The 18666-nt window shown below is 43.2% G+C and overlaps 1 protein-coding gene across 1 annotated transcript in view; it reads right to left on the minus strand.

Annotated features, from left to right (window-relative positions):
* Positions 1 to 18666, minus strand: part of crhr1 (corticotropin releasing hormone receptor 1) — a 102683-nt gene that overhangs the window by 15544 nt on the left and 68473 nt on the right. Inside the window, exons 6-9 of the mRNA XM_083787225.1 lie at positions 11387 to 11493; positions 4078 to 4198; positions 2208 to 2361; positions 833 to 893 (exon numbers count right to left, since the gene is read on the minus strand). Of these exons, the coding sequence (XP_083643351.1) occupies positions 833 to 893; positions 2208 to 2361; positions 4078 to 4198; positions 11387 to 11493 (443 nt within the window). The remainder of the gene's footprint in view (positions 1 to 832; positions 894 to 2207; positions 2362 to 4077; positions 4199 to 11386; positions 11494 to 18666) is intronic.

Below are 18666 nucleotides of genomic sequence, written 5' to 3' on the forward strand. Positions count from 1 at the left end.
CCAAACTCATTCCTGGGCGCCACATTGGATATTGGAATCCTGAATTATCTTTTAATTGGAATGGTGAAAAAGCACACATTTGAAATGTGATTTCAAGGGGGAGTGTTTAAACCAGACTACAAAAAATTCTTCAGCCGAACAAGCACATAAATCACATTGATCTGCGAATTGGTCATTTGCTCAAAACCTGACTTATGAACATCATCAGGCCTCATTCACACGTATCAAACACCAATCAAACAAATGTTTGGTCATTTGTTTTTGTTTTTTAGGCCACCACAATGCTTTTCCAATGGGAGTCACATGGTTTGACCAAACGTTTTTGTTTGATCGGGGGGGAGGGGCAGAACACCACCAGCAATCAGCAAGCAAACACAAATGTTTTTTTTTCCCATTGGAAAAGCATTGTGGTGGCCTAAAAAAAACAAAAAAACATTTGTTTGATTGGTGTTTGATACGTGTGAATGAGGCCTCACAACTCATATTTAGTCAAGAAGTGATTCACTCCATCAGAATGACACATTACATTGAATAAGCCAAATGTACACTGTACAGTAATCCACTTATAGTAGTGATATTGGCTGGGTTATCACCCATATAATTGGCTCTTAATATCAATCATTGTGAACACTGACAATTAAACTAGCTGGTGTGTAATTAAGAATCATCTGTAGGCTAATGTAAATGCAATTACAGTGGGATATTAAAGGTCACTCGTCTCTTTAATCCAATACAGTTTGACTTTGCCGCCATCCTTAATTATGAAGGCTTGCAATGTGCATCACTCTTAGAATCGGTTTGCATGTCAAAGAAACACATCAAACACACTTACTTCTCATTGTCGTAGTACAGTTTTCCAATCGCCCACGCCACAATTATGGGAAACGGAATACCTGTAAAGGGGGGTTGACAAAGAGAGAGAGAAAGAGAAAGTGACAAACGCCCAAGGACAGAAATTGCATAATGGCACTAACTTTTTGTCCTGTCAAACACAATTGTTAGTTTGAGAGTTGTGATCCGCAGATGCGAGGCAGGACGTGTCAATTAACGGTTGAACATTTTTGTGCAAATGAATGAAACGCAGACTCTGGTTGAAGATAATGCGGACTGATTTTCTGTTTTGCTTAATTGTTTATGGGTACAATGAAGCCTGAGTCATACTTCATTCCACAACGGTATCTCATGCTTATCTCATGCAAAATAGCCGACATACAAGTACACAACGCGTAACATTTGTGACATGTTGTGAGCTTCCAGCTTGGCTATTTTTGGCGTGCAACACCGTTAGAGCATAAATTTGGCATTAGGCAGCTAAACTGCCAGGAAGACCTTGCCATCCCCTCCTTGTCAGCCAACTGTTTTTGGATGCTAGGAGCGATGTGTTGCATTGCCTGTGTTAGATACTGTACTGTCAAACCTCTGGGAAATGTAATCGCACTGCCGCAGACTGCTTCAATTGGTTGGGGATGATGTGTTTGAAGAAAATAAATAAATAAAGCAAAATTGTATATCTCCATAGTGTTCAAATCTCTGTTTCTTTCATGTTGCCTATTTCTGCCATATGGTCCACAAACTCCACATACATACAGTACCAGTCGGTGGCTGAAGCTAAGCGAGGAAAATGGAAATTGATCATGTTCTCTCTCTCCTTTCACACCAATGCCAAAGAAATCTGCCATCTTCCGCTCACATCTGTCATTTTGCTAGCAGAGTTCACACTGCCTTGAGGGGGGGACTGTAACCCAGCTGGCACAATACACTAATCTCAGCACAGCATAGTTTAATCTGACAGAGTGAAAAGGGGTATTAGCAAACGCCGCACTAATACGTTTCAGTGCTGTCAAAGGAAATCCTCGTAGCTCCGGAAAAGTCTGCTTTTGGGCAGAGTTGAGTGGGTCCTCATGGGGTCCTATGGTCATGACATGTCATCAATGCACCAAGATCATGAAAAAGATAGGTCGGGTTCAGTTCAAAAGTTCAAATATAGAAAACCTTTCTAGATGGTATGAGAGGTGTCATATCTCATATACAATTACAATATGATAATAATATGTCATAATAAATGCGTCTCATTGTCATGCAAATCTCAGCTTGCTCTCACATTTTGAACAGAGTGAGCGGTCATAGTAAGTGAATAAGACTCCAACCACAAAAGGAAGTTATGCCGAGCTCACACAGCAGCGAGTGGAGAGGGAGAGCGTACGTACACCAGCCAATGCAGATGAACATCCACTTGCGCAGCTTGTCGGTGGAGTAGGTGAGCACAATGGCAGTGTGAAGGTAGCAACCCTCGCCAAACATCCAGAAGAAATTGGTGGAGTGGAAATAGTTGAAGGCGGCTGTGACGAGACGGCACCAAACCTAGGGAGTGAATCGATTTGTGAATTATGCGTGCATTCATTCTAACACCTCATAATTAGGTTAGCGCTTAATTTGTTCAACGGCATGCCTATTGCGTCAAACAATGCCCGGTGGCAAATGGAAGATGAAAGCCTTATGCTCCTTATTCTTAATCAGATGGAAACTGGGTCAGATTACTGGTGAAGCGTCTGATAGGATGATCGATGGGAAATAATCCACTCTAGATAATTGAAACTCGGATACAAAATACAGCTTTTGTTCGTTGCTTTGTAGCTGTAAAATGCAGCGAGGATGATTCCATTTGTGTGAAAGGATATGCTTTTAGCTCCATTCACAAATAATTCAACCTCGGTATCTCTAATCTGACACAGACTAGTAATACTACTATCTCTATGGTCTGGCCAACAATGTGGGTATTGGATGGAGCCCACACACCACAGGTATAAGAAAGACGTTCTTTATTGAAATACTGACAACGTTTCGATCTATTTGATCTTCATCAGGTCATGTGAACATACACAAAAGTTTGTACTTTTATACTAAGGGAGTGCCCCCATTAACCAATCAAAACACCACATTTTGGTGCCCCTCCCGTCACTGCAGGTGTGACACGTCAACCCTGAGTGAGTAGGTGGGGACCCAGACATATTGATGTAAATATAGTCTGTTCAGAATTTTGCACTAATTAAAAACATTTTAAAACTATTAAAAAAAAAAAGTATATCTATACTCATTTCACCGGTACATCAAATAAAGATCTCACACGTCCTATCTACTAGGTCTGTGGGCTTCATTTACATTTCCAATGTTATTCCTTTTGTTGTATTGTTTTCCTTTTGTAAGGTAAACTCTAGCAACTAAACTGAAAAACAGAAAAAATACTGATGTAAGATAGATAAAGAACAATCAAGATAACAAAAGGAACTACATAAAGAAACCAAAAATATATATAATACACACCAAAAGATATACATGAAACACCAACAATGTGACAATATGTCAGTGGTCAGGACAGAGGGCCGTGCTTGTAGTTAGAAGGCTACAGGAAACATCCGGGCAGGGATGAGCAACATTCAAGCCCTCCCTCAAAAAGTGCCTTACTCAAGTGCCCTTGAGCAAGGCCACTTATCCCCAACTGCTTAAGTGGGAGAAGCACCTGGGCGGGGAAGTGGATCAGCAAAACTCAACCCCTCCCTCATTAACTCATTTACTGGAAGCATTGATTCAGACTGTAGTCACTTCCCTGCCACCGGATTCAGACGGGACTTTTAATTACCGGTAACCAATTAACCAATTAACCAGAAGCAAAATTGGCTAAAGCTAATTTGGCATTAATATTGTAAACGCGAGGTAGCGGCAATTTAGTAATGAGCCGCTAACATCCCGGTTTTGATCAAACACCTCAATCTGAGAAAGGATTCAGAGAAAAAGGGGTTTTACCTAGCGACGGGACGCTGCTAGACGATCAGCGATTCTGAATTAATAAAATTTAAAAAACACATAAAAGATGTCATTGGCAGGTAAAGCCGTTGGGATAAGTGCCTTGCTCAAGGGCATTAGAGCAAGACAACTCATTTACTGCCAATCAAGTCTTTTACTGTATGTGTTTTCCCCGCTAACTGCTTCAGTGGAACAGCTCAGTGGCCAACAGTGGTTGTACAGGCAGCTTCCAGGCATGAATGTGTGTGTAACTGTGTAAGTGTGGCTGCCACTTACCACATTGCTTTCATGTACATCAGGGCTCATGGTCATTTGGACAACAAACCAAGTGGCGTTTCTCAAGATGAAGGCTGTGATGAGGTTCCAGTGGATGATGTTCCTCAAACAGCGAATGCTCCTGTGTAACACACGAGGAACACAGCACTCATTCATTTTCATTAATTTCCTCCACACTAGTTGTTGTCACCCCCCCCCCCCCCCACGATGTAGACAAACACAAGTTTGTCTACTTGTGTTTGACGTACATGACAAACACAAGTTTGTCTACTTGTGTTTGACGTACATGACAAACACAAGTTTGTCTACTCCAAGACCTGAGGCTGATTCTACAAAGACAAATGCCTTGTAAATCACTAGTTTGTCTAACCTCGCATCACCAGACTTTACACCGCAGAGGAAAGCCTGGTATTTGTTCTAAATGGGCCTGTGTGATCCAGTATAGGCCACGCGTACTGAAAAAACTAAAACAAAGGAAACCCACGGTGTTTACGGTTGCTGTTTCCAGTTTTCGGCAGCGCTTTCTTTTGAAATAAAACATATATATACCAAACTAATTATTCCTATAAGCTAAACTATGCCACATCAAAGGTTTTAATGGGTACGCTCGAAGTTATTATGCCCTTGATCGCTGGAATTATTTTGGTTCCAGGCGTTGGTTCCGGTCGCATGGACTACAACCAGACTACAACATGACGTAAAGTAATTTCCACTCCGGAATGGTATTGGGCCAGTCTAGTAGTTCTCACACTTATAGCAGATGTACCAGTAAGACGCCCTAAAGGGCAAGGTCGCGTGCACGCACCCGCCTGGGTGACGGCAGACTGCTGGGCGAGCACTGGCACTTTGGCATGGGGGGTCAGATCAACATATATGGAATGAATTCTGTACTAGCCATATATGGAGCGTGTCTTGATACAGGGTTTGATGAGGTCAGATCAACATAATATAGGATGTCAGAACAGGTCAGCTCCATATATGGAGATCTAAGGGTGGCAGCAGGGGCAGTGTCTTGAGTGTACAGGGTTTTATGAGGACCCAGGTAGGACCGGGCCTTCATTTTTGGGTCTGTTGACATATGGTCATGCCTGGGGGTGACGGACTAACTAACTAACGGGAAATGCGCATTTTCATAGTAAATGCGACCTGTGGTCGCAACAAGCTCGCAGTGAGATTGTATATACTGTATCTGCTATTTTTGAAAAGTCAACGCTAAAGTCTTATATGAGGTGGCTCAGGGGTAGAGTGGCAGGTAGAGAAGCCGGATGGGAACCGTGAGGTTCACAGTTCGAACCCAGGCTCCCCAGAGTTAGCGTCGAAGTGTCCTTGAGCAAGACTCTGAACCCCTAATTGCTTCCGATGTGCAGGTTAGTGCCTTGCATATGAATGCACCATTTAGCATTTTAAATGTCTGCACACTGGTTTAAAGCTCCCAAACAATTGTAATGATAGTGCAAGGTTTTGACTCTTTTGACCTTATAGCTCTTCTTCAGGCAAACATTGCGCCATTAATACAATTGTTTTTAGCTTTAAACCAGTGTGTGGATGTTGAACTGACACATGTATGACTTAAGTTAAAAATGTGCACACAATCTCCTCTTTGAACATTTCATCTAATGTTAACACAGCAAATAAGTGGGTGACCTACATTGCTGTATTTGTTGTATTTATTTATTTATTCCATAGAGTGTAGAGAAGGAGATTAGTTATGAGGATATTACTAAGAGGAGACCGTTAAGGGAAATACAGGAGGGAGAAAGTGTTGTATTGGGAGGTCCCAACCACTGGGACACCAATGGAGACAGGTGTTGTTGGCTCATATCCAGCAGGGATCCTGCCAGTTCAATCTTCACTCTGGCTGGGAACATTTGAGCTGAACATTCCATGCAAATCGTTTTTGGCCGTCCTGCCTTTATCAGTGTCATCGCACACTGATGAAGGCTAGACGGCCTAAAATGTGTTGTATGGAATGGCATAGGGCCTATATGATGAACAATTACATTAAGTAAACAGACCTTGTCTGAAGGTGACCCTTTCCTTTTATAAATATGAACTCAATAGGCGGTCAGAGAGCAGAGAAATACAAACAAATTGAATATTTGGGCTTAAGAAATTATATGGACAGTCGGTGACATTGAAATCCTATATGATATATATTTACACCTGTAAACTTTTGATGTTCCCTCTACACCCAAATCTCTTTATGGAAATAGCCAATTTACAAGCTCACAACGTGTCACGTGGCGATGAGTTGTGAGCTTGTAAATCAGGTATTTTGCCAAAAGTTTGCCTATTAAGCCTAGAATCGGGGTGCAAACGTACAAATGGTTAAATATCATTTTTTACACAGTACAGTACTCTCACAAAACCATCAAATCACACCAAAGAAATCCCCGGAAGAGATGGAGAGAAAATATAAAAGACAAATACAATACAGCCTATAAATAAACGTGTTAGTGTTGTAGTGGTGTAGAGGCTATGATGTTTTCTAACACCGTGCATAAATTGACCTTAGGGTATAATTAAAATCCAGCCCATCTGCCTCAAAGCCAGTGGTCAAAAATAGAAACACGTATTCTAACCTAACGGATAGAACAAACCCACAGTGGTGGAGACCGCCTCATTCTTATTTTATTGTCACCAGCTGAAGGCATTATCAGCAAGCACAGGACTGGCTCTTCCCGTGCCAGGCAGAGACACGTGATTTATTTTTGAACAATATTTTCTTCTTTTACCCCAAACAAGACCCATTCTTCAATGGTCTATGTCTGACCTGTTTTTATGGGTCACAAGTAAATATATATATATATATATATATATATATATATTAGGGCTGTCAAAGTTAACGCACTATTAACTAGTTAACTCACAATCCTTTTAACGGCACTATTTTTTTAATGCGCGATTAACGCACTTTGACAGAATGGTTGAGAGACGCATGGCAATTTTACACTGAAGAGTTGAATAATTGTTAAACAGTCTACACAATTAGAAAACTTAGAAAACATGTTATTTTGATCAACATGGCCTGTTATCTCTAGTAATGGTACCATTGGCCAACATCAATACAGTTCTTTAGTTTGGGTGTGGAAGGCTAAATGTCATCAAATGGTGGTCCGTGGCTCAAATGCAGAATAAATAATGGGCCTTGATAAGAAAAATCTTGAAAACCACTGATTTAAGGTATATTTAGAACGGAAAAAAAATATGCGATTAATTTGCGATTAATCACAGTTAACTATGGACAATCATGTGATTAATCAGATTAAATATTTTAATCGATTGACAGCCCTAATATATATATATATATATTATTATTTTTAATTTCCGTAATAGGTCTGTTTGGGTCCTGGCGTGGCAAGACACCAGATTTCTATTTTGGGTCATATGCTAAAAAGGTGTGGGAAGTTGGGAACCCTGTGCATAGAGAGATAGGAAACCAAGTGCGGTGACAGAGGCAAAACAGGTGTTGGATTTGAACCCTAGTCCTCAAACTCACAAGGTCTGTGTATTAACAGGCTGAGCCACCAGGCACCGCAGCATGCATCAATTCTTAATAAGTATCAAATGCACAGGCTTTGTGCTAACCATGCAGACACACAAGCAACTGGGGGTTCTCCTACCTAGATAATAACGGCCTAATTAACACAACTTAATGGAGATTTCATTTCTCACACGAGACCACAGTGCCATTGTGACACATTATAATTGCACAAAGGGAAAACACAAAAGCAGTGCTTGTGGTTATCACAAGGTTGTACACAAACTCAGAGCGCCTCACAAACCACTGGTGTCCTGTAAACTAATTTAGCCACTCTTGCTTAGTTAGATAGTTAATTAGTTTTCTATCTCGCTACTATGCCAGCAATGCGGCGAGGGATGTTTCAGAAACCACCGTATTGAAATATGCAGTGTGACCTCACTTCCCTTGGAAGTTGACACACTGCCAGTGGGGCCAGCACATTAATTAAGAAAAAGCGGAGTACTTCTCCAAACAGGCCTTTGTGATGAGATGGGCTCCACGCCATGGAAGATGGATCCAACACTCTCTCTCCTCTCTGTCCCTTGCTTTCAAAATTGACCCCATGAGAAACTGACGCTGTAAGGCCTCCTTTGTCTTACCATCTTTCAGAGTTCCTTACAGCTGAGAGCTGTTTTCTTTTTTTTGTGGGGTGGGATGTGTGAACGCAAATGTCCGACTAATTAGTAACTGACTTGATGATGCCAGACTAGTGCTGTAGTGTGTTTTTTGTTTGAGATGTTTGAAGGTATTATGTTAAAGAGGAGTTAGGAGGAGAGTTTATATCTTTATCATAGTTAGTTAGCAGTTGCAAGTTACACACATGAACACTCTTCATGCCTAAATGTACTCCCCATTCTATTTTCAAATAGACCCCCTATAGCTCCCCTTTTTATTATAAACATTTGAGAAATCTTTACGAATTCAATAAATGTTTGATTGATATTCAAAGTCCTAACGTTTTGTTGTGCATGGGTGTGCCATAGTACTATATGTCAAGCAATTCAATTAATGTTCTGTGGGAGCAAAGCAATTGCATTTGATCCTCGCATTTCCTTCACACTGTTAAGTTAGGGTGACCATATTATTCGTTTTCAACATTTACTACCAAATTGTTTTCATATGTTGAAAACCGGGACATTTTTGTGTGATTTCTTAAACCTAATGGGTTCCCAGATTGCCATATTTAAAGTTGGATGAGCTAACACGTGCACCTACCCAGACGTCACCTCTCACCTAAACGGACTATTTACAGTTATGTGAGAACGCGTCTGAGACATTCTCCTGTTGTGCTACATGTGTGAAAGGGCAACACCGAACTAGACCTGACATGACAGTGATAGGCCAGATCACTGACAACCATGAGACAGAAAGTCACCAACCTCACCCAGCGGTTCCAGGTGAATAACCTGTCTCTAGACACAAGACCAAGGACATTGGCGTAGTGGAGTGACGGCGAGCCCTAATGCAGGTAATTGGGACGGGCCCCCGATCGCCAAGTGCACGCTACTATACAGTACCTAGGTACTACTATTTGTCATTGACAGGAAATGTAGTCTTATTCGTCACGGTAACAGCCTACGAGAGAGAGAGAGAGAGGTGTGGTTTACCACCACGGGTATGAGCAGGGCGCCCTGATGCGACTACAGAGCCTGCGGGCTGTATTTTGCGTGTCTTAAGTAATAAGTACCAGGTCTTATTCCCTAACTTGAGTAAACTAAAGACCTGGAGGCGTGATCAATGATCAATGCCACTCAGAATAGCCAAATGGCATTGATCACGCCTCCAGGTCTTTAGTTTACTCAAGTTAGGGAATAAGACCTGGTAGACACGCAAAATACAGCCCACATATGTATCTCCTATTCCTACGCCGCCGACCAAGGCCAAGCTTTTTGTAGAGGACGAGAGGAGGGAGGCCGAATTACCATCAAAGGACAGACAATGGACACCGCCGGCCTGTTGCCTGCCTGCCACCCACGCACCCACACACACTCAGAAGCAGCTGTGCATACACTCACATCACATGGACAGGGAGACAACCACATGGGCCGGACTGTGAGCAGAGTTTTCCCTGACACAACTTACTACATTCTGTATAGTGGGCCACTCTCCCTCCAGTCATCACAGTCTCACTGCCTACTGGTCACTGGACTAGACAAGCTGCCTGCCTCCAGTCATCAAACTCTACACTGCTGACAGAGGCAACATATAACTATCTTGTATTTCTTAATGCACACTTTGGTAGAGGTTTGGGTTGTGTAGTTGTCACGTCATGAGCTAGTCCAGTTGGCAATATATCTTGCTCCAAAAAAAGTCTTCCTATTGACTTACATTGTAATATTATTTATTAAACAGCTCTCAATGCCACTCTTTTAGCACAAACGAATGCAAACACAGCTGATTCTGTCAATATGACAAAACCCCATTCTGCATTTCATTAAAAAAAAAGAAAAGAAGAAGAAGTCAAATTCCTGTTGATTTAGCCATTTTTATTTGGCATGGACTGGATCTGCGGATCTGGGTATGGAACTTCAAATAGTAAAATGACACAGTAATTCCACAACCCAACCGTCTGATAGTTTTCTATTTCTAAGAAATGTTCCATACAATATATAGTACAAGGGGGAGTACAGAGCTGCAGTTTGACGAATGTGAGGTGGAGCATATGAGGAAGAGTTCGAAGCCGTTATCTCACTTCTTCCAGAGATAGAAAGGAGAGAATAGAATATTGAAAGGCTTCTCTACCAGGCATTGCAAGGTCATTTTGACAATGACTTAATGACTGGGATTTACTGTTGAGGGTGGAGGTTAACGAGCTTAAAGACGATTTGTACAGAATTATACTCTGACATTACATCATACTTTGAGACTGATTAGTTTGTCCCAAATGCACTTGTATCGTATCTTCCTTTTCTGTTCAATAAAACTCATATAGTCCGGAATGTGACACAACCTACTACATCAACGCTGCCTCCAGGCACCACTGTACTGTATCAAACCACCCTGTCTGCAAAGGATCACACTGAATCCCAAATAATTATCACGCCAAATCTATAATCCGTGGATTGTTGAGGCCCCCGGTCATGCAAGAGCTCTTGAACTCCAACTATGTACCCCCTCCTTTTCTCTATCCATCCCTTCATCTCTCTATCCATCCTATCCTCCCACTGCAAACCACTGTGGCCCACAAACACAAGTTATTCGTAAATGTTGTCCTTCGCAGCTCCCATTCCTGACGTTGCTCTGTGGCCTTTCACGCTTTTAGCACCCCCAGGGGTGTCTCGAGGATCAATAATGGCAACGGCTGCCATTGAGGGTGCTAAGACCTCTCTCTCCTTAACGCTCAGCTTATTTCAGGTTTGTCAGAGAAACCCATTGCACCCGTCCCAATGGGGCAGCTTTTGGTTTTTGCTGCTTTGCAAGACTGGTCTGTTACTGAAGTTAACTGAACAGGCTGCATTTGTGTGTGTGTGTGTGTGTGTGTGTGTGTGTGTGTGTGTGTGTGTGTGTGTGTGTGTGTGTGTGTGTGTGTGTGTGTGTGTGTGTGTGTGTGTGTGTGTGTGTGTGTGTGTGTGTGTTCGCGTGCGCGTGTGCGTGCACCCCAGATTTTAGGGGTTTCTGAACCCTTTTAAATCTGTGGAGTAGAGATAGGGAAGGTTTATCCCATGACCAAATGGTTGTTGAATAGAAATGTAAAAATCACTTTGAAATGAGTGATCTCTCCTCACGCTACTGACATCTCCATCACTACACGGCTACAGGATCACCAGTGGAATGATCATGACTTACCTCAAACACAAGAAGAGGAAGAATGCAATGAGGAGAGCCACCAGGGAGATGCAATGCCCCAGGAAGTTTATAATGACAGCTATTTGGTAGTGCATCTTGCCTTTTTTCTGGAAACAATCACAGAGAGAGAGAGAGGGGGGGGGGGGGGGGGGGGACAGGGACAGGGACGGGGGTTGCATGAGTTTTTAGGTCATTTCTTGTCTGTTGCTTCACTGTCATACATACTTTTATTTTAAGATTTACCAGTAAGACGCCTGGGGGCGTGCATGCATCTGCCTGGGTGACAGCCAGGGCAGGAATTTCACAGCGGCCAAGGCGGCCATGGCCGTCGTTGCCCCTCTCTTTGGCCGTGTGCCCCTCGAAAATGTATATGCCCATACGGCCACAGTGGCCGTGGTGCCCCGCCCGACGGGCTCCCACAGAAGTTCATTTTACCACTTTTCCTCTGCGCAATTTTCCAGTCATTACGGTAACCAATGTTCCCCTCACGTCCCGCGCAGAACAAATCTGTGTTGTAGTTGTGTTGCCATTTGCAAAGTGGTTTGATTCTTTTGTAACTACCCCTGCTGGTCGTCATGACACACGCGCACACACACCCGCGGACCTCCTCCTCCGCGCCACACATACACGCACTGACAGAGTAAACAGAGAGCATTTAGCCCACACGGCATGCTGCCTACTACTACTAGTGTAGCTACTAGCTATCCGGTCAAAGTGCAACTATCACCCAAAACAAAATAATGTTTTCTACCGTTGCGACCGTAACGCAAAACAGCGTGGCTGTCCATAGTCCATACAAGGAGGAGGAGAGATGTTCTACCAAAAGGGAGACATCGAAGAGGAATTATGGATGGGGAAGGATCAACATATGGAATGTCACAACAGGTCAGCTCCATATATGGAAATCTAAGGGTTTTAGGTTTGAGGTGAGATGTAGATCTGTTGGCCAATATTGATGACATCAGGGATCTCCATATATGGGCTTAATATTGATGACATCACGTGATGTCATGAGGCATGACCATATGGGGCGTGACCAACTGACTGACGGGAAATGCACAATTTCATAGTTAAAGGTATTACCAGTAGAACAAGGTCACATCTATGTCCAAATCAATGCCGAAGATCATTGTCTGTGAATCTGATATCCACTGTAATTGGATTTCCCCCTCCACCATCACACTAATCTGTGCTGTGTGTATCTATGTAACCCTCCCATGGCTATGCCCAGATTAAACATGTGCACCTTTAATTCCACTGTTCCAGTGAAAGCCCCTCATGTGTCCCATTCATTAAATGCTGCGGCTGTACTGTAGCTCTCGGCTCTGTTCTCGGGATTCTGGGAGCTTGACAGACCAAAAGCGCATTGCATCTCAATGCCAACAATTTTACTGTTCGGGTGTTGGGACCACTGTACTGTGGTTATCTGCCTGCCAGCCTGGTATGTCAAACAAATAAATGGCAGTTGTGCAATTGTGCAAGACTGTCTGAAAATAAGTCTCTTGAGCCACATGGGCTCTCAAATCTCTCCTGCTGGATATCTCCCTGCTGCTAATCCGTCTAAAAACATCCAATAAAAATCCAAGATTCAAGGTTGATTTAATATTTATGGGTATAAATAGGATGGGGATATTTAACACCCTGAGCAGCAAGGACGGAGTTCTCCGTTCAATCAATTAGTAACGCCCAGTGCTCAGAACGGAGATTGATCAAAAGGACAGAGATTATTGATATCAAAACCGATCGCATCGCTCCACAGGCTGGGACTCTGGGAGCGTCTGTTGCACAACATTTGATGTTATTTTCCCGTGGGACGTCATCGAAAATGTTCCGACAAGACAGAAAATCTTAAAACGTGAATAACTCTTGATCTAAATCATTCCGTGTTAGACGGTCCATCGCGGTCCCGTTGCTAGTCACGTTAGAATGAATCATACCTCCTGTTGTTGTCAATCGCATCGATAGTGTTTTGGCTACATCAAGCTACTTCAGCCACATCCGGGATAGCATCCGGTCCGTCCCTCAATGTGCTCCACTGCTATAAATCGCTGGGCGCTCTAATTTAATGGATTAAATAACCCCTAATGTCGTACTTCTTAGTATCTTATTTGGGGGCTTCGGTGCGGGATTGTCATGAGGTAAGCGCATTGAAACGGGGAAAGACTTCTAAGTTAGCTTGGCTGATGCCGACAATAACGATATACTCGCAAAATACACCGCAGCCCACCAGTGGTCCCCAGCTCAACAGTTGAACATCGCTGTGTGAGAAAACTAGGTCACTTACTTGGACTGTTGGAAGTGGAGGTCACTAAACCTTGTGCTAAACAGTGCAACCAACCATACCCACACAGGAGTGGATAAGGAGGGGACATCAGATCAGAGGTCTCTCCCAGGCAGTAAAATCCTCTGTGTTTATTCATCTATTTGTAATTCAAACCAGAATCGACCCGTAAGAGACAAGTGCATTTGTACACTCGCAGATTTAAATAAACACTGAGGATTTTAAAGTGCATTGGCCTCAGGCAACATTCGTTGTGTGGGTCACAATCAAATGGATCTAAGCGGACTAAAGAAATGTAAAAAATAAAATACAATCTTCCATTGTATCTCCCTGAAAACAACACAAAGCCACAGCTCAATAAAATAGTTTTCTTTTTTTCTTTTCTGTAAACAAACTTTCCAGGAGATGTTTGATTTGCTCGGGTGCTTGTCCCAGGTGTCATGGTAGAAAATCCAGTTCAATACAAGCTCAACTTAAAAGAGAAACTCAGTGAGTGTGAAATCCCTCCCACTCAGGATCTCCACTACAACCCGCCCACATACATCTAAAAAACAACAACAAAGGTACACTATCCGTCATCCAGAGAGATGATTTCAGTTGAATGAACTTTAAATATGCTCCTTGTTGCCCATAGGCGTCTAGAACAGGGATTGCATGTGTGTATGTACGTCCCATAGTGTAAAAATACTTTCATAAAGTATGTGTTTACGGTTCAAATCTGCTGCCGAGCCAATCAAACCTTTGGCAAACCCTGATCTACAGTTATGAACAGAAGAATTATACTGGCTCGTTAAAGTCAGCCACTAGCCCAGCCTCATTGGGTCTTGCTGCTTGCCATGCATCGATACCAGATATGTCTGTAATTACGTGCTATCAGCCAGTTTAATCTCTGCTGGCGTCTTCATGTTTTGTTTGCGGGTGTGGCCACAAGCCCAGGTCTAGCCAGCTAATAGGAGAGAAGAGTACAATCAATTAAGCGGTAACACCTGCCGATTAACTAACCCTGGCTCTTGCACCCGTGGGCCGTGAGTCACTCCCAACTATCTCCACACTGCAACAAAGCCCAAAACCACACTAGAGTTCTCAACGGGCCTGGAAATTAAAGCCTGCGCCTACTGGGCCCGAACTGGTCCAGCCAGATAGGCTCAACGCTACCCGAAACAATACACGGAAAATCACAGATTCTTTTCACGAATTTGGGAAGGGGGCAGCAATTGAGAACTCTGAACCACACACCCACACCTACACACCTACACACCGGTAGCTAAAGATGCCTCACCATTATAACACTGTATGACTTGTATTGTATTTGAGCCTTGGTGTCACGTTTGACAGTAACCTCAAATTGGACAAGCACATTAGCTCTGTGGTCAATGCTATTCTTTCAGTTAAGGCTTCTGGCTAGGTTAAAGGCCTATCTGCCCCGTACTGACCTAGAGAGAGTCATTCACGCTTTTATTTCAACAAGACTAGACTACTGTGTAATGCTGTTTATGCAGGCATCGATCAGTCAGCTATTAGACGTCTACAGCTTGTGCAGAACGCTGCCGCTCGCCTCCTCACTGGCACAAATAGGCGTGACCATATCACCCCAGTCCTCGCCTCCCTCCACTGGCTCCCAGTCCACTTTATAATTGATTTAAAGATTTTATTGTTTGTTTTCAAAGCCCAAAATGACCTGTCCCCTTGGCGGAATTGATCAATCCTTATGTCCCAACAAGAGCCCTAAGATCGGCTAATCAGTCTCTCCTGATTGTGCCCGACACACATTTCAGGACCAGAGATCGCGCTTTCGCTGTGGCCGGACCTAGCCTCTGGAACGCCCTGCCACTCCATGTACACTCTGCTCGGTCGTTGGCGGCTTTCAAATCCTTATTAAAGGAGAATTCCATGCTAGAATGCTTTCTTATCTTTCTTACCTTTCTTTGTAGTCGTTACGTCCCCACCAAAGAGGTCCAGGTGTTTTTTTGTGCAAAAACTCCTTATTGGCTATTTTCCCTACCATAAGCCCTAAATGAATTGCATTGCATTGAATGGGAATTGAATGGGGCTATGGGGTGTTATGCTAGTTCGCTTATTTCCATCGAAAGAAGTAGTAAAGTGTGCCGCTTGGGATATTATTTACATTATGAAGAGAGGATATATACAAAGAAATTATAATTTTGAGTGATGGAAATAAGCGAATTAGCACAACACCCCATATCCCCATTCAATTCAATGCAATTCATTGAGGGCTTATGGTAGGGGAAATAGCCAATAAGGAGCTTTTTTTTTTTTTAAGATATTTCTTTGCGGCTTACGCCTTTTATTGATTTTTGAAGGGACAGACAGTAGGCTGACAGGAAACGGGAGAGAGATGGGGGGATGACATGCAGTAAAGGCCGTGTCGGGTCCGGGAGTCGAACCCGCGGCACACTGCGACTGGATTACCAGTCCGGTGCCCAGACCGTTACGCTACGGCCTGGGCCAATAAGGAGCTTTTGCACAAAATAACACCTGGACCTCTTTGGTGGGGACGTAACAACTACAAAGAAAGGTAAGAAAGCCTTTTAGTATGGAATTCTCCTTTAAAGACTCATTTTTACTCAATCGCTTTTAATGTCTATTAAATTGACCCTGGCCCCAGCCTGCCCATGTACTATGTACCCATGTACTGCTTATTATATTTTTATATGTGGCTCTCTGACACTTTGAGTTAATGCTTTTCTTTCCTCTTTGCTTTATCTATATTGTATCCTCTTCTTCTCTTTTTGCCTCTGTGTATGCTACTATGCTCTGTAATGTGAAGCACTTTGGTTCGACCTCGGTCGTTAGAAATGTGCTATACAAATAAAGTTTGATTTGTTTTGATTTGATTTGTCTCTATTTAAGTCTCTATTTAATTTTGTATTCTTATTATTTTTGGAGTGGGTATGCAGGGTTTATTCATAGAGGACTCGACTGGTGAATCACCCTACCTGGGAACAATGCATGTCAGTTATGCAAATCGACCAATGACAATGCTTCTAGGAAAATCTTTGAATGCAGATTGCGGCCCTTAAATGTGTCACAGAGACTAAATTCTTTTTGAGAGTGTTCTACCCATTGCTGGCTGTCTGAAGACAAAAAAAACGTCATTAAAATTTGCAATATTATACAAGAGGGTGTGCGTTAATGTGATTATTGGCATGACAGTGATGCAGTCAGGAACGAGGCAGGAACGAGTTCCGCATGCTTCACTGAATTGCCTAATCACGATGTCACCCTCAAGTGTAATATTGCAGTTACCATAAAAATAAAACATAGAAATGTATAACAATGCTCTGATGAAGACTCTTAGCCGAAACGCGCAAGCGTTCATTTATTGGTGTGTGGCGTGCTAATAAAAAAGAAAGTCCTTTTTGAGTACTTTGATATCCATTGATTTAGAGAATAAGAATAAAGTGACACTTGCACAATAGGAATACTTTTAGGAACACTTTGATTCAAGCGGCTTGAATATAAGTGCTCCTATTGTCGTTGATCCCTGCCTACACACCCATCCCTGAGGCGATCAAGTGTGCATAAAACTTCATTGATTTGAGGATTTTTGATAAACAAATGTGTTCATGGAGCGCCGATGGCCAAGTGGTAAAGGTGCATGCATACCCCCCCCCCCCCCCCCCCCTCTCGCTCTCTCTCTCTCTCTCTCTCTCATTAGAGACACAGCACTACCCCTCTCTCTGTTTCTGGCGCCTCCTACTGGTATAAATAAGTCACATACTCGTGCTCATACACACAAACAGGTACACGGACATACAGACAAACAAACAGGTACACGGACATTGCTGGTTGCACCACAAAAAAAAAAAAAAGATATTGTGGGGCATTTTGCTTTCAAAATATCCTTTCTGCGAGTGTTATCTCTGTTATCTTATCCTGGAAATACATGGGGTCTGAGTCCCTGTTTACTCAGCTCAGCCAGTCCAGACCCAACATTGAGATTGCTGTGCGCTTTTCCCAAACTACTGAACACACAGAAACAAAAAGTAACTGTTAACTCACTCACTGTAATGGATTTCCGTTTTCTGTTTTAATGACAGATCTACTACATCTGCAGACCTCCCATACAAACTGTTAGCCTTGCCAGTTGCCACTTAGGCTCAGCTCTGTGAGACTGCAGCACAGCCGGTTTTTATATTTTGAATTAGTTATGTTGTCATTCTCGTTTGAGCACAGGTAGAGAGCCTATCTCAACCAATCAGGTTGCTTGGTCGGAGACTCGGAACTACCTGTTGTATAATCACCCAATCACTACCTCAAGCTGTGTCTTTCAATGAAAACTATTCCCGTTTTCTATTCAATAGCAAATGTATTTCTTGTCGCCAATCCTGCAGATTGATTCTGGGTCACAATATTCTGTTGGTTCGTGACCATTTTGTTGGTGTACTGTCCGTCCTAATCAAAATGATGACGGCCGGAGCACAGCAAGGGACCGCACATCAGAGCACATCAGGTGGACGCTGAGTGCATGCAGGAGAGAGTGACATGCTTTACCGTGTCAAAGAATAAAGGTCTATCTGGAGTTCCTCAGGGACACACGACAACAACATGCTGTTCTTTTCAGCCTCAAACCAAATGTGCCCTCCTCATCTCTGCAGCTCTTCCTGTGCGTGCGTGCATGCTGCCTCAGTGCCAGGGGACAATGCTGTTGAGAAGGGGCTTGGTAGTGAATCCTATTAGGAATCTGCTAATTTAAACACTTTGTTGTGTGAAGCCGTAGGTGGGTAAACACACTAAGGAATAACAGTTCGCTCAGTTGGGGGCGTGGGGGTGCAGGGGCAGGGTTGGGGGTCTGAGGTTTGAGAGCTCAGCAGCCCTCCCCCCGCCACACCACAGCCAGTTGGTATTGGATTAACGTCACATAGCAGATGGCACTGTTTGCCTGCAAGTCCACCCCACTCCCATGCACTATACATGCACGCACACATAAGCACACGCACACATAAGCACACACACACACACACACACACACACACTG

This window comes from Protomyctophum parallelum (genome assembly GCF_964188405.1).
Source record: "Protomyctophum parallelum genome assembly, chromosome: 17".
Taxonomy (NCBI): Eukaryota; Metazoa; Chordata; class Actinopteri; order Myctophiformes; family Myctophidae; genus Protomyctophum; species Protomyctophum parallelum.